This window comes from Urocampus carinirostris, chromosome 12, assembly GCF_059441175.1.
Source record: "Urocampus carinirostris isolate Australia breed hairy pipefish chromosome 12, RoL_Ucar_1.0, whole genome shotgun sequence".
NCBI classification, from domain to species: Eukaryota; Metazoa; Chordata; class Actinopteri; order Syngnathiformes; family Syngnathidae; genus Urocampus; species Urocampus carinirostris.
Window position 1 is genome coordinate 6,518,847 of NC_142360.1, and position 17,811 is coordinate 6,536,657.

General features: G+C 39.3%; 1 protein-coding gene across 1 annotated transcript; it reads right to left on the reverse strand.

Moving 5' to 3' along the window:
• Positions 1-1,093: 1,093 nt before the first annotated feature.
• On the reverse strand, positions 1,094-17,689 carry LOC148354753 (calreticulin-like). Its single transcript, XM_088350526.1, has 9 exons — positions 17,440-17,689; positions 13,959-14,060; positions 12,185-12,388; positions 12,025-12,119; positions 8,011-8,220; positions 7,827-7,940; positions 5,580-5,723; positions 4,066-4,158; positions 1,094-1,938 (listed from the first exon to the last, which is right to left on the reverse strand). Exons 1-9 carry the CDS (start codon positions 17,531-17,533, stop codon positions 1,717-1,719), a joined length of 1,278 nt encoding a protein of 425 aa, XP_088206652.1. The 5' UTR covers positions 17,534-17,689; the 3' UTR covers positions 1,094-1,716.
• Positions 17,690-17,811: the final 122 nt, after the last annotated feature.

Sequence of the window (17,811 nt, forward strand, 5' to 3'; positions counted from 1 at the left end):
ATAACATTACAACTCCGTACTTTCAGAATACCTTTTTTCGGTGTCATTTCTTCTTTTGGCCGAAACAAAAACAAGCACTTTGTCAGTTTCGCCAGAAAAAAATGAATACACAACAAAATCATTGTTTTTCCGGTCCGGAGCCTTCGCTGTGAAAATGCTGGTGTACTAGTGATCCCAAGAGCCAAGAAGAAATCCGCAGGTTTGAGAGCGTTCTCCATTCGGGCCCCGGTGTCGTGGAATACTCTGCTCCCTGAGATTCGATCTGCAACCTTAGTGGAATTGTTTCAATCTAGGCTTAAAACACACATCTATAGCATATGAATAACCTATATTTCCTGTTGACGATATCTGTGTATTAATGGTTATTGCAATGTCACGTCCAGAACAAAGGGTAGACCCAATCGCATTACGTTTCTCACAAGTTTATTGAGATAGAGAGAGGAAGGGCAGCGCCTGCGATCCAGTGCTCACTAGACGCAGGAAACAAGTTGCTCTCGCAATCGGATCGTGATCCGTATACGGAAGTAGATCTTCCGTAGCGGGAGATGGCGGTGTCAGGGACGGGAAAAAACGGTCGATGGCCAGGACAAGAAAGCAAAAACGTAGTCAGGATCAAAAACTGGTCGTAGCCGGAGACAAAAGGGGAGATCAGGAACGGACAGGTGATGAAAACAGGAGCAAAAACGGGACAGACGAGAGTCAGGGTCAAAAAGGCTTGACTTGTATCAACAGAGGTTCGCAGACGGTCTGACAACAGGAGAGTGACAGGACAGGGTTTAAATACGGACAGGGAGCCAATCAGATAGATCGCAGCGGCTGGCGCCAAATGAGCGGGCACAGGTGAAATTAATGAGTAATCATGACATGCAACATCCGTTGCAGCCTGGTTATCTCTGAAGGGGGATTACCTCATATGCGGTCTCCTCTCAAGGTTTCTTCATTTTCCTCATGTTGAGGTTTTTGAGTTTTGCCTCGCCCTCCTGTAGGTTTTAGATCCGGGGATTGTGTAATAATAATCAGTGGTTTGCAATAGTCTGTGCAGCCCTTTGAGACTCCTTGTGATTAAGGCCTATGCAAATAAACATGACTGGACTTTTCCCGTGGTGGCTTTTATTGGACAGAACACATTTGTTGTCTTTTGCACTCAAAACGACAAATCCCTTATTTCAATTACCAGCAGTGTCAGTACAAAATATTGTCTTATTTTTACAAAAAGGATCAGCGCAAAGTAGACACTCGTAAGGTGGCGGTTGACTGTAAACATAAAAAAAAAAGTAATGAAAACAATACTAGAGTGCTTCGGACAACTATTCAGAAACTAGACACGTAGGTGGAACTTATTTGTACAGTGCAAACGTACGCAAGGGATTTTTATTTTTAAACACACTACTTGCGACCAGCCGAAAGGCTCTTGACGTAGGCCCTTGAAATTCAGGATTGACAAATCGAAAAGACAGCGTGACGAGACGAACAAACAAAAACACGAGGTAACACAAACCGTTTTTACAAAATGTTCAGACCTTTCCTACCAATTGCAAATGAAATATGTATAGTATAAAACAAAAATGTGGTTTCCTAGTAGACATTCACTCTTCGCTTCTGATCACATCATCACAGTTATCGTGGTTGGATGGCGAGAATTTAAACCCTCCGGTTTTTGTAAACAAACAAAACTCCTCCCACTGGCGAGTCTTCTGTGGTTTGGCAGTCTGACTTTTATAATTCATCCTTCGTGGGGGACTCTGTGTCCTCCTCCTCCTCCTCTTCTTCTTCTTCCTCCTCCTCCTCATCCTCTCCTTCCTCCTCCTCTCCTTCCTCCTCATCCTTTTCTTCCTCTTCGTCGTTCTCCTTCGCGTCGTCTTTCCTCTGCTTGTCTTCTTCCTCGCGAATTTTACGCTCCTCCTCGTCTTGGCTTTCCTTCATCTTCTTCTCAGCGTCCTGTTTGGGAAAATAAAAACAGAGGTTTAATATTGGAGAAGAAGACAATGGCTATCTTTACATGCAGGTCATGCTTATTATGATGCAAGGAGTCTCAAAGGGCTGCACAGACTACAGCTTATTGCAAACCACTGACTATTATTACACCATCCCCTGATCTAAAACCTACATGAGGGGAAGGAAAAACAAAAACCTCAGCATGAGGAAAATGAAGAAACCTTGAGAAGGGACCACACATGAGGTAATACCAACAGAACCATAAAATCACATCGAACAGGGAGCCAATGCAGGTTAGCTTAAATCGGGGAAATGTGACCCAACTTTCTAGTCTTAGTTAAAAGACTCGCTGCAGCATTTTGTACCAGCTGCTGGCAATAATCAGATAGGGGGCGATACTGGCAATATTCCGTTTCCAATCGGATTATTGCCTGCATGTAAATGTACCGAATGATTGGAGATAGATGTAGCGGACATTTTGGAAAGTACATTTAACAGTATTCTAAAATATAAACATGTTGTATTCCTTAAAACCACTTATTAAGAGCAGACATGAAATATCCTTTTATTTTGATGGCTATGCTTTGATTTTGAAGGCCTCTCGCTAAAAGCATCATCAAGTCTATTGACCATTTGCATATGACGTCACGTAGCCTTCTCTGGCAGAATGAGAGCCATAACGGACGTCAAGAAGCACAAGAGCGAGTGCATGGCAGGTGAGTTAAACAAATACCAATAACCACGAGAGACTAATATAACCACCACTTTTTACAATGGTGATTTATTACTGTGCGGTGGGCAGGCTTCTCCCCCCAATTAGGAAAATAATCCCTTTTGATGAAGACAGCAGTGTCTTTTGCAGTCAAACGGAGGGACTGGTGTTGTGCTGAGGCAGGATTTTCAGCGAACATTTTTTGCATTGTGCGTTTGATGTAATATTAAGTAGGTGGGAGTCACGTCAAAGACACTCAAAATAATTAGTTAGCTAGTGCCAGCTAGCTACGTTAGTAACTTAATGTTGCCATCTCTTACTATGTAAACGAGCTGTTTTTATTCCAATTACCCAGGGATTCAAAACAATAATTTTCTGAATATCACATGTATTGACTCTACTTATGTGCTCTACCATTATGCCGAAATGAACCATTATCAACAGATAAAATGGGAAACAAACGTTCAGAAGATAAAGCGTCATTTTGCCAAAGTAAATAATTTCAACATGCTCAAAAGTGATTTCCATACAAGATGCAAATGCCTCGTGTTTTACTGTTCTATCACATTCCCCAAATATTCACATCCAAAGTCGCTTTACTAACGTTTAGGCGAGGAGAACATTTCACTCAGTGGATTTGTCGTCAAAACCACGCACAGCGTACCGGCTACCAAGAACTGGTAAGCATTCAGACTTTTATAAGCTTTTAGATCAGCACAGATGTATGGGGATACTCCATTTACAGAATAGTGGAGCAGATGGTGTGGACTGAAGTCAGGGAGACTGGAGGGTTCAGTTAGATGGGTGAATATGTCCGGAGGAAGACTGTTTAGGTTGCTAATGCTATGCTCAGTTTCTCTAAAAAGCGCCCTTTGTGCTTTCCAACAAGGTGAGCCACCTCATCAGATAGTGGCACAATATTCGTTTGAGTAGTCATTGCCAGTGGGGTTAAATAGTATAGCTGCTTTTGTTGTTGTTGTTGTCGTCTACCGTTTACTGGCCTCGTCCACTGTTTACTAGGGTTTACTGCCACCCGTCATGGTGTGCAAAGGGTCAATAACAGCAGTTAGAAGGGTCCGTCAACCAGACAAACAAGGTTTAGCATACTTCACGTCGGGAAAAAGTAGCTCCGCTAATAAGGGACAAAAGAGTGTCATGAGATGAGAACCTGGCTGATAAGGGCACAAACTTTTACTGTAGGGTCCCTGGCTGAATGATGGTCCGGCCCTTTTATTGATGCCTCACAGTGTTTCATCCACACAAATGCTGACTGTGCAACACGCTACTGCTTTTACGTTGCTACATAGGGAATGTGACGGTAACACTTGTTTAAATAAAACACTGCGAGGTATTAGTTAAAAGGCTTGACCATCATTCAGCCGGGGACGCTACAAAAGACTTTATCCTCTCAAACGTACCTTGGTTTTGCCCCACATTTCATCGCCGACTTCCTCTGCGAGTTTCGGGTCATCGGTGATGAGGAAGTTGTCAAAAATGGTGCCTGATTTCACCTACGACACACAAACACAATGAGGATTACTATTTTTTGGTACAAAAAAAAGCTACCAGTTTGATATGTGTACGGATTTTTCTAACTTTAATTTGGAAAATAGTTAGAATTAGAAATATTCTTTCCTGCAATCAGTAAACGAATTTGCCTCTAGGTGTTGCTGGTGCGCTACCATAAATCTTTTTTTTTTGAAGGGTGCTAGAATTTCCTACACTGATACAATTAAATTATGTGATTACTGGAATTCTTTGATTTCTGAAATAAAAATGGACCAGGCCGATGGAAATAATACACACAATTTATCAACACAGAGAATTAAAGATAGGTAACAAAAGGAAGTGGGGGCTGGCGGGGAGAGATTATTGGAGTTTTCAACTGCTGAAAGTTACTAGTACAAAAATAAAGTTTCCCGCTATAATGCTCGTCAATTTGGGGAGATTCCCTTGTACAGAGAAAACGCTCATTCCCAAGAACCAGCAAACATGGTGTTAAATTTGAAACCGTCCTTTGGTCTCGTGTTCCTGTTAGTCACAACGTATGGCAGTAGTGCAGGACTGCACGGCCAAATCAAGCACCCGCCATTCGGGGCAGTGGACAAGAGAGCGAACTCTTGATCAGTTCCTCTATTTATATGGACCGGGGACGCTCGACCAGATCATGCCTCTATGGGCGTGGTCTTAGATATCTGATACATTGTTGGGTCATTGAAGTTTCTAAACTTGTGAGAAAGCCAAAGATGTGAGAAATTTGCGTAATGTTCTGTACTTGAGAATTTCCTTCCAATCGACATTATTACGTACGCTGGATTATTTTATCAATACATGGCCTTGGATATTTTATTTACATTCAAAACTTCATGTTATCAGATTTCATCATGGTAGGAGGTGAATTGGTATACCGGACAGGACAGGACAGACGGGATTGATACCGAAAACTGGGTACACAAGCAAGATACCGAACAGGATGGGACAATATATCGGATACTGGAGCAAGATACCGGACAGGACAGGACAGACGGGATCGATACCGGATACCAGAGCAAGATACCGGACAGGACGGGACAGATGGGATCAATACCAGATACACGCGCAACATACTGGACAGGACGGGATTGATACCGGATACTGGAGCAAGATACCGGCCAGGACGGGACAGACGGGATCAATACTGGATACTGGATACCGGACGGAGTCAAAATACAAGTCTTGCAAGTGCAGAGGTTCGTTGACGGACTGACAAGGAGTGAATGAGAGCACTGAGTTTAAATAGGAGGGAAACCTATCAGCCAACGGGCAGCAGCTGGCGCCAATTGAGCAGGCCCAAGTGAGGGCAATGGTCAACCGTGACATATTTATGGACGAATGGCTTGGCGCCATAGTCAGTTTTTCTTACTGGGTGAAATGTTTTATTTTACAACTTTACCTGCCACAAATCCAGGCCGATCACACCAATGCTGTCGTATTTGTAGATCTCGGAATCGGCGGCGTACTCCGGGTTGTCGATCTCAGGGTGGACCCATTTTCCTTTGTAGGCGGGGTTGCTGATCTCTTTGGGTTTCCACTCGCCCTGACGGACACAGGACACGAGGATCAATCTACCACTTCAAAATGCATTTATCTTTTTTGTTGACACCAGAGCATTTGAATTGATTACATGTTTGTTCTAGGGCTGCAACTGTTTTCATAATAGATGAATCGGATTTCTTAAAGACAAATTTCCTAATTTTTGTATTGAAGTTTGACGGATGGGGAAAAAAGGGCACAAAACAACATAACATTCTATACTATAAGACTATATAAAATCCAAGTATTTGTCCATTAACTTGACAAAAAAACACAAAATATATGCTATAAACCTGCAAATATGGAAGACTCTTCCTTCCACGTAGTGTAAAGATCATACTATATTAGACATATCATATAAACGGCAATACATTTAATTGTTGGTGTAATATGTAATATGGAAAATGTAAACCCACTTTTTCAACAATTTCTGGGGGTTTAAATGTTGAATATGATAGAAATTCCCAACATGAAAATTATATGAATCATGCTTAAGACTCTGGCCCTTTGTTTAGAGTTGAACATATCATCATTATTTCTCTTTTATTTACCCATGTTCTGATTGTTTTCTTGTACTCCGGCAGCACTTTCTGTTCCCTTGAAATTTGTAACTTTGTTTCATGATGAAAAATTTTAACACTACAAAGTTGAAACTTTCGTGACAATTTTGTTTGTAATGATACAAAAACAAAAAAGAAAAAGTACAAGCTAACCTTTTTTATAAATACGGTCTTGGCGTCCTCTGCCGGGACTAAAGTGTTACTACAACTATCTGCGTCACAACTGAATTGTGTGTACTTATTTGCATTGATTTAATGTACTGAGTGGCTCGTAAATCACGTGATATGGCGAATCAATAATCTATTTGATATCATAATTTGCGAATGATTGTATGTAATTTAATGTCATATAATTTTATTAAATCTAAAACTACTAGGATCGCAGGATACGTTTTTTCCTACTTTTAGCGATAAAATCCTGCTTCTGGAGGGAGATATTGATAACTCATTTTTAACTGTATCCTATATTTAGAAAAATAAACTAAACAGGCAAAATCATATTACTGGTATCCCTCATTTATCACTGTTAACGAGGACCAGAATACCTTGCGAAATGCGAAAATCTGCAAAGTAGCAGCTACCCATTTGCTCTACCTGCCCCCACTCGTAGCAATGAACGACAGTGGATAATAGATCACGGTTGCACAGGTGTTGTTTAGTTTAGGCGGAAAGAATGGGGAGAAAATAGCCGCCATCCATTAAACAAAATCCTGCTCTGACCTTGCTTTCAGCAATAGTCGACTAAGGATGATGGCTCACAGCTAAAACAGTGCAGTTTATTTTGAGCGGACCAAAATGAAACACATAAACGGCCTGAAATAACCCCAAGAAATTGTGCTTTTTCAGCCTCTTCTCTCAACAATAGTTGACCGTGATAATTAATTGCAGTCTCTCAGGTTCTGCTCAATTTAAGCTGAATGAATGAAAAAAAAAAAGAGTCGCCAAACATGAGAAGAATAAGCTTGCTAGGCCCCCCGATCTCAACAATAGTTGACTTTGAATAATAGTTCATGGGCGCACATGTGCTATTCAATTCAGACGGAAACAATGGGAATAGGCTGCAAACGTATGACACAAATTTGCACTTTTAGCAATAGTCGATTGGGTATAATGAATTGCAGCCAAAACAGTTCATTGTAGGCCAGCCCCCGCTCACAGTAATATGGGATAAGGGATAATGGATTGTGGCCATATGAATGTTGTTACATTTTTGGTGGACAGAACCGCCTAACGAAAATTTGCTCCATTGGCCCCCACTTGCAGCAATATGTGATTGGGGCTAATGGATCGCAGCTGCACGAGTGCAGTTCAGTTAACGTGGAACAAACGAAAAAGGCAATATTTGATTGGGAATAATAGATCGCAGCCAAAACAGTTCATTTTAAGCAGGGCGGACCTGCACGCCTCCCAATAAAAGTGCCTCGGAGATAACGTGTCGCAGCCGCACGAGTGCAGTTCATTTTAGGTGGAAATAATTCCAATCTAAGAGCTTTTGGTATAATAGTATTACCCATGATCCATTGTTTCCACCTTAATTCCCCTCCTACCTTGTATTCTGGGTTGGCGATCATAGGAGGCTCCCACTCCCCATCCATCTCATCGTCCCAGTCTTCTGGTTTCTTGGCATCGGGGTCGGGAATGTTCTCTGCCTTGTCCCAGTCCTGTCAAACAAACCATCCCGTTGACTAAAATTCTTCCCGGTGCTTGCTCGAGTACCAGTTCTTCGCTCACCTCCGGTTTGGTATCATCCGGGTCGGGAATCTTTTCCCGGTCGTCCCAGTCTTCCGGTTTCTTGGCTTCGGGGTCCTTGATCTTCTTGGGAGGCAGAAAATCCCAGTCGTCTTCCAGGTTGCCGGACTCCACCTTCTTGTTGTCAATTTTTACCTCGTACGTGTTGTCGGGGTTGACGATCAACGTGTACAAATGGGTAAATTCATCATCCTGTAAACAGAAACATGTCGTGATTAATGTAGTTTCATAAGTACGGATTTACTTTTCTCTTTTTTCATTTGCAACCACTAGGGGGCTTTCGAGTAGTGTACAGAAGACCCTTTAATAGCGCGGGTTAAGATTTTTTTTTTGCTCCCTCTTTAAGGTTTTTTCCTATTATTTGACATTGACGAAAGATGGAAACTTGTGCGGCAACATTGACATAGTCACCATGGTCAGAAAAGTCATGTAGCTAAGTACTTTGCATGAGAAAGTAAACCAAGATTGTCTCTGTATATTTTAACGTCTTAGTGATAAATAAAATATTTATTCTAAAAGTTATTTTTTAAGTATTATATCTATTAGTTTCATTTATTTAGTTAGTTAGTTATGAGCTGACCATAAGATTATCTAAGCATTTTGAAAGATTTTAGGGTGGTCAAAGAACCTTGTAAAACAGGGGTCTAAAATTCGGACAGTCTGAGGCCACTGCCTTAATTTGAAAGTTAAAGGGACATTGTATATTATTTTCCCAGTAGATATCGCTGTATTGTCGTACCACCAAAAACGAGTTCAACAAGCACAACAGAAGAAGACAAATTACAGAGACAAGTGACCAAAAGGAAGCAAGAGACCAAAAGAAGATAAATAGAAGACGAAAAAAGGACTAAAAAGAGAAAAATGGAAAAAAAGGAAAACCCAAGAAAAAAAAAGGAAAATAAAAATGAAAATAAGAAAAAAGATAAAATAAAAAAAAAGGCAGAAAGTTTTTCCAAAAAGTTTCTGTCTTTTTTCTCTTTGATTCCTCTTTGTTTTTCCTTTTTTTCCTTTCTCATTTTTCCTTGTTTTCTTTTCCCCTACTTTTCTTTTTATTCCATTTTCCTTTTTTGCCTCCTCAATTTCTTCTTCCTCATTTTTTTTATCCTCAAAAAAATCCCTTCTGTTTGTCTTTGTGATAGGCTGGGTAAAATATGAAATAAAAAGGGTGCTTTTTGCTCACTTTCCGTAGTTTGTAGTCTTCCTTTGACTCATTTTTGGTTGCACTACACATGGACGGATATAAAATACTGTCCCTTTAAAAAAAGAGTAATGTTCTTATCTGCGCTGTTTTGCTCATTTCTAACCTTTTGATTTGTTTTATTTGCACTAAAAAGATAATCCCTACAATTGTGTTATACTTGTATGATGCCAATAAAGGTCATTCATTCATTCATTCAATTTAAACATTGACAGAGTGCAGAAAGTTGACTAGATAGATACTTTATTCATCCCAGTAGGGAAATTCACACTTCCAGCAGTCTACCCCGTTGTGTATTAACAGATTAACATGATGCCCTAGGGGTGCTTGTAGCGGAGTGGATGACGTCACGCCAGTCCAAAATTTCGACATCCCTGCGGCAGATGGAAATCTTTTCTTTGTGAAAATCCAGGGATACACCACCTCGTGTTAGCAAGTCCGCCTCCTCTCCGATTCCCCCCGGCTTTCTTGTCTCTGTATAGCGGCGTTGAAGCCGGATAGCTCCGGGTGGCTACACGTTAGCGCCCGGAATGCAAAACGTGAGCCACGTTTCCGCAAAACACAGCAACTGCGCTCCCTGTGCTCTTCGATGTTTTCCACCAGCACTCGATGATCTTATTTGGTCGAGAGTTCGCATTAACCATGATTACGGATGGTACCGAAGACTTATAACGCTGCTAGCCGCTTCGCTAGGTCCGGCTCTTCTTCCACGATAGGCCCCTTCATCACGCCGGCACGAGAAATTCTTCAGGGCAAGGAGTTGAAATTCCTTGAATACACGCATTTTTGTGCGCTAAAACCCATGTCCCATAGGATAGAAGTAAGTTCCTTGTTATAAGCATGAACGAAATAGAGAGATATAGTATACATTTATAAATATGTTTACATTTTCTGTGTTTGAAAAAAGGCAATAAAAAGTCCATTAAACACTTGTTCAGCCTTCTGTGGGACGCTGAAAAGGGGTTTAATGGCCATAACAGGCTACTAAGCCATGGTTTGGACACCAGAGCACACAACATGTCAGGGGTCTCCAAACTTTTTCGATTATTTCTATTACTGATTAGTGCAAAGGGCACTCATTTTTGTAGGAATTTTTAAAATAGCCAATATGAGGTACATGGTATTTAAAAGCAATTAATTTACTATAACATTGTGTTTATTTTTTATGGGTATGTAAAAAAAAGTATTTTTCAATCAGTTAAGTGTATTATATAGTGACCTCTAGTGGTGTTTAAATACTTCACAGTAACTTAAAACTCATGTACCATCTTATAAACTTGATTTTTGGTTAGACCTTTTTGATTACATGCCACAATGTGAATTATCCGCTAATTTTTGGCAGGTTTGTGAAATAGCTAAAAGGGTAGCTTGATAGTTAGCTAAAGAGGTAAGCATAAAGGAGAGCTAGATAGCTATCTAAAAAGGTAAAAACTAAAATACAGCAAGATAGCTAGATAGAAAACCAAAACTTGATACGAAAAAAAAGATAAAATGTTAGCTAGACAGCGCTAAAACCTGCTAAATAGCTTAAGGAGTAGCCAAATACCTAGCTACAAAAGTAAACAGGTAAAAATGTCATGGTTGCCATGGCGCCCAATTGGCCGCGCCCGTGTGTGTCACGGTTGCCATGGTGCCCCATTGGCCCCGCCCGTGTGGAGCCAGCTGCGGCCTGTTGAGAGATTGGCTTTCTGTCTATATTAAGCTCAGCGCGCTCTTGCTTCCTTTGTCAGCCCGTCAAATGAACTTCTGCCCCACAAGATGTGAGTTCTGACTCGGTCTTGTTTTCCTGTTGATATTACCAGTCCGGTATTGTTCCCGGTTATTTTTGTCCTGTTTAATTTCGGGTTCCAGTTTTGTTTCCATCTGTTTTTGTCCTGTTGTTATTTTCTCCAGTTTTTTGTTCCCGTCTAGTTTTTCCTGTTTATATGCGATATCCTGATTCGTTATCTATCTCGTCTGTCTCGTCCTGTGCGGTATCAACCCCATCTGTCCGGTATCTACTCGGGCAATTGGAATCGATCTCGTCAGTCTCTGGCTTCCTGTCTTTCCACGCCAGACCGGCTGCCTAACGTGCATGACTCCCCATTTCCCGTAAAATAAAGGCTTGTGTGAGAACGTCACGCGATTGGGTCCTGATCCTGTTCTGGTTCTTGACAAAAAAAATTAAAAAGGGGCGAGATCGCTATCTAAAAAAGTAAAACGCCAAGTAAATAGCCATATCGAAAGCTAAACAAAAGCTAGCTAGCTTGAAATCCACAATATAGCTTGACAGCTAGCAAAAGGCTAAACTGTTAGCTATATAGCATGCAAAATAATTGAAAAGCTTGCTAGATAACTTGCTTCATAGTTAAAAAGGTAGCCAGATAGCTGGCTAGAATAAAACCTCATCTTTTTTGCACATTTACTTTATAAAACCCATAAATTAGAATTTAGTTGGTTGTGTTTCCTGTCAAATAAATCAATAAGAAGAGGAATAAATACATTTGTTTAATACATGAATAGATTCTCTTTCTCCTAATTGCTTAAATACAATCAATACTTGGATTGTTTTTGTCCATAAAGCACATGATCTGGAATTTATTTGGATTTCTAAAATAACAAGTTATTACTATGCTGTTACTATGTTATAACCACGTGAATTGGTAAACATATAGTTAAATAGACTCAGTTAACCAATAAAGTAAAATGATGCAGCACTGGCGAGCTGGTTTAGTCCGCAAGCACCTAAGTTGTCCGTAGGGGGCACCATGTTGGAGACCCCTGCAATAGGAAGTGTTTTCACTTGCTCAATGACTCACTTTGCACCTGATATCTTTGTTGACCAAATGGTTCTTGCCCTTGTAGTTGAAGATCACGTGCACTTTCTTGGTGCCAGGCCCGCAAATATCGGGTCCTGCGTGCAAAAACGGCAACTCTAAAGACTTCAATCGGGCTTGAAAGACCACCACGCCGCCTCACCAAACATGATGTTGTAGACCGAGTCCCCGTGCATGTCCTCCTGCTTGAGGTCGGAGGGGAACACTTTGACGTATCCGCCTCCGCAGTCGATGCTCTGCTCGTGCTTGACGGTGAACTGGACCACCAAACTTTTGCCTTTGTTGCTGAAGTCATCGAACCGAGAAGAAAGCGCGTAGAAGCGAGCGTCCTGGCTCGTCTGCAGACCTGTTTGTTGCCGAATTGTATACAAAGTGTCACAATTTCAGGTTTTTGTCAACGTGAATTTGATTCAATATTTTGGGGATGAATGTGAAAACATTTTATATTCTATATTTGTTTTATTTTACTTCTAATTACAATTATTTTATTCTATAACTGTTCATTTAGTGTTGTTTTACTTTTCCTGTATTGCAGTACAGTATTACAATACAGTTTTTTTATTTTATTTATTAGATATAAGATTTTTTACTTTATTAGTTTTAATGTTTTCAGTTATATTTTGTTATTTGCTAATATTCATTACTTTTATTCATAGATTATTTTTCCCATTATTCTTAATTTAATTTATTACATTATTACATCGTTTATACTTTATTATTTGATTATTTGTCTTTTTACTTTACTTCCATTTTTGTTATTTTATCAATGTACCTATTGTTCTATTTTCCATTATTTTTATAATTTCTGTTTTTATTTTTCTATTTTTGCGGTTTTCCCCTTTATTTTATGGTTTTATTATTATTGATTTCATCTTTTTCTTTTTTACTTTATTTTATCCCATTTTATTATTTGATCATTTATTATTTTACTGTTTGTCCCATTTGTTATTTTAATTGTAGTTATTTCATAATTTCTCTTATCTTCTCATTTATATTATTTTATCTTATTTATATTACCATTTGATTTTCAATTTTTAAATCCTTTACTTCCATTTTTGTCATTTCATTTATTTTTCTATTTGTTATTCGATTATGTTTTTATTTTATGACTTATTTGTAATTGTATTAACTTGTTTTTTCATTTTATTTACTTCATCCATTTTATTATTTGATTATTTCTAATTTAAATCAATTACTTTCATTTTTGGGGCAGTTCTGAGGTCGTGGGAACCTCCTGCGTGGGTTCAAATCCAGCTCCCGACCTTACTGTGCGGGGTTTGTATGTTCTCCCCGTGCTTGCGTGGGTTTCCTCCGGGCACTCCGGTTTCCTCCCACATTCCAAAGACATGCATTTTAGGTGAATTGGCCGGTCCAAATTGTCCCTAGGTGTGACTGAGCGAGTGAGTTGTCTGTCCCCGTGTGCCCTGCGATTGGCTGGCAACCAATTCAGGGTGTCCCCTTCCCGCTGCCCGATGATTGCTGGGCTCCAGCACCCCCGCGACCCTACTGAGGATAAGCGGTGCAGCTGATGAGATGAGACTTTCATTTTTGTCATTTTATCCATTTCCCTATCAATTTATTATTTTATATATTCATTTTAGAATTTCATTTTCTAGGGGTGAACTTGATTCATGTTACTTTTACTATTTTACTTTATTTTTAATTCAAGTTTTAGCATTATTGTTATTCATCATATTTATACCAGTTTGCAGTTGTTGTTTTTTCATTTTTATTATTACTAAATAAATTACCCCAAAATATATAGAAATTATGCTATTGTGGAGATGATAAAAAGTGAGCCTATTTTTCCTTTAAAACAAGCTTTACAGTAACTGCACCCTTGTTTTATTAAATCAATAAATAAATAAATTGTACATATTGTACTTAAAATAATAGAAAATATGCATTCCACTCACCTTTGTCTTTCTCTGCATCACCGTAAAACTTCCCTGCAGTCAGGACAAAATTGCCATAGTCGCTCTTATGCTTGGACTCCTCCCAACGATTTTTCCAGGCATCTACAAAAAATAATCTACATTTTAATACTCTATCCTGTAAGATCATTAAAATGTGTCGCTGAGTATGTTGTCAATACCACATGTGTTTTAAAGCTATATCGGTTTTATGATTTAATCATAACACATAATCACATTATTGATTTAGTTGCTATAAATGCACCTTATCCTTAACCACATGTGTGAATTAAGTATATACTTTCTGTATTCATTCGATGTTTCATGGTACTTTTTCCCAGTTATGGTCTTATCTTATCCAACCTTCAAAATCCATCTGTGTGCAGTTTTAAAAAAAGTCAAGTCATGTTGATTTGTATAGCCCTTAATCATTAAGGGTCTCAAAGGACTGCACAGACCACAGATTATTGCAAACCACAGATTATTATTACACCATCCCCTGATCTAAAACCTACATGAGGGCAAGGGAAAACTCAAAAACCTCAACATGAGGAAAATGAAGAAACCTTAAGAAGGGACCGCACATCTCTTGTTTATAGAGTTCCGTTCTTTGGCCTTGTCATCTATGTTCCCCTTAAGGCTAAGCACCGGTGCAACCAAATCCTTATCAATCGTGTCCAAAACCAGAGATCAAATCAAGTAGCGTTTTGCTGAGTTAATGCTAGTCAATTATTTGTTTTCACATATTAATGAATGTGCCATTGAAAAAGGTGCACGGCTCAGAAACATGTTGTTTTTACAACGATTTTTACACAAGGTTCTTTTTTTTAAAAGTATCTTTTGCTACATAATACGAACTAGTGCTGCAATAACGCATCGACAAAATCGATTTAAATCGATGATTAAATGCGTTGGCAACTCATGAGATCAGCGATTCGTTGTACCACGTGATTTAAATCAATTCAAATTAGAGTGCAGACGATTTTGCGATGCTGGGAATTGTAAATGGTCTGCATTTAAATAGCGCTTTTTAAGACCTCCCAAAGCGCTTTACAATGTGCTTCACACTTACCCATTCACACACCGATAGCAGCGCGGCCATGCAAGGCGAACACCTGCCTATCGGGGGCTTAGGGATTTAGTGCCTTGCCCAAGGACACTTCGAAATATAACATGAGAAGTTGGGAATCGAACCTGCCACCTCTTGATCCCAAGAGGACCAATTTACCTCCTGAGCTACTGCCGCCCCAATGTAGTACCGCTTTGGTCCGGGAGAGGGTGCTATGTTCATTTTTTTTTATATACAGACGCTCCCTGACTTAGGAACATTCGAGTTACGAAGAACGGTAGATGCGAACATTTTTTCAGGATGTCGAAAAATATCCCGATATTGCTTTAAATCAGAATTTGTATTGTGTGCAGGACAGTACTGTAGTGCGTCTTTCCGCCGCTACTGGCGTGTGGCACTGTGAGAGCTCACCCAGCATCCACCCCGAAGAAGAAATCCGGCTTCCTCTTCCTAGTTAGCGTGTAAACATTCTATACTGTATCTCCAGCGCGCCAAAAACTTTGACATTTTTATCGTTTAATATGTCGTGCATATATTCAGGATGGTTGGTGTAAAGTGTAAAAAGGAGGCGAGCCGATTCTTTTGAAATAAAAGTGGAATAAGAAAGATGATACGGTTGAATAATTCGTTGGATCGCTTTTTTTCAGCCACTTTCTACCACGGAGGAGGAAGTTGCCTAAATCTTGAAGCTCATCTTCCAAAAGTTAAACTTAACTTCATTTATCTTTTTGGAGCACATTATTTTATGAAATGTTTATTTTTTAGTACAAAACAATACAGGTTACTTAAACAAGCCTCAAACATACTTATATAAACCTTAAACAAACAATATGTAGAAAAAGAGTACATGTTTCATGTAAATGTTGTCAGAGTCCTGTGCCGTTTGACAATAAAACAAGGGAAACATTTTTCAGTTGTTGTACAACCAGGCAAAAAGAAACATGTTTAACACACTGCTCAAAGGCAGAAACTTACTAAAAGTTACGTACAAGGTGCATCCTCCATTACCTCCCGCCTCCAAACCCTGCCCTCCTCTCTCCTGCTCACGGCCCACTTTTGTTTACTCAGTCTCATGTTGCTATTGACTTCAAAATAGCGCGTTTCAAAAACACAACGGGAACCTGCATTGTTTTTACCTGCATGCACTCTAATTTTGGCTGAATATATTAGGGGATTCATTTAGCAATTTCGACGCCTGGTTTTTATGCCCTGGATAGATTTTCTTTTGCAATGAGAAGGTTGGGCAATACACAATAACGCACATGCGCAGCCTAGAGGGTGCGAGGCTTGTAATGGGAGTTCCCAGAAGTGCTTGTTAGAGTTTCATGTTCCATTTTGCAAATCCACGTCTTTTTTCCTATAAGGGTGGAACATTTTTTGATGCCTTTTGGAAGAACGCGCTCCTGAACAATTGGTCCGGAGAGCACTCTTTTTTTTGTAACTAATAAAAGACCTCAACTGAACTGCTCTCTCCAGCTATATTTTTTCTAGTCCCAGATGTTGAACATGCGACGTGACACGGAATGTCTACGCCAACATTTGGTGAGCATTGACAATCCTCATTTTGAATGTGGAAGTCACCTAGAACAATTTTATGATGTATTTCATTTATTTTTTTCTACTTTTAAGATTGAAAACAAATAACAACCAAAATTGAGTTTTTAGACTGGTACAATATTTGATAGTTCTGAAATCCCTTAAGTTGATTTTAACTCAAGTGATGTAACATTTAATTTATTCCTTTTTTTAGTAAGCATATTAAAATACATTTTATTACAACAATAATAACAAGCAGTGTAATTATGTTAACACGATAGTTTGATGATAAAAGAAATTTAAATTGCACAACAAAATCCACTTGTTTTACCCCATCTACGGGGGCAGCCATTTTGACTCGACTTAAATGACGTCACCATGTTTTGAAGTGGCAAAATGGCCGCCCACTACGAAATGTTAAAAAAAAACCCGGTGTGATTCCCCTTTTTAGTCATACTCCTTAAAAGCAATTTAATGCAATTTAAAATTAATGTAAAACTTTTTTTAACCACAAAAACAAGGAATTACCCTTACAAACTGCGGAAGCGCGGTTAAAACTGTACTGCGCATGCGCTACTTGAAACGAATTGGGTTTTACCGTACATGGGGGAGGGGGCTGTCAAATTTAGTGTACATAATATCTCAGTACAAAAAATGTAACGTGTTAAAAATAGTTTAAGAGGAATATAAATAAATACATGCATATTAATTTGGTCATAAGTTATTGGCCTTCACATTTCAATGAACCGATACAATACAACCAACAAGATGTGGTTAGCATGGAAAGAAGACTAAAAAAATATATTTATATGCATAGTAAATATTATAATCAGGAAAATTATAAATATGGTGGAAAATATTAGGGGAAAAAAAGCTCACCTCCGTCTTCAAATTGCTCTCGGAAATAGACAGTAGACTCGGCCCAGACACAAACGGCCGACACAACCAAAAACAGAAGCGACAATGCTGTCATTTTGAAGACAAAAACTTAGTCAAAACTATCCCTAAAAATAACAATATTAATTCTTTTAAATTTCTAATATTTCTAGACGCTGTGGAGCAGCCACCAAACGCCCCTCAGTCCCGAATCGTGGAGCCTTCGCCTTTCGGTTGGAAACAGATGTCTCGATGTGATTGGCTGTCAGTACCGGAAGTCGAGTAGGAAATCGGACTTCAATCGGCCAATCAAAAGAGGATATTTGTCGAGGAGCTGCAGTTTAGCCAATTATTGAGGACCACGCGTTAGCTAGA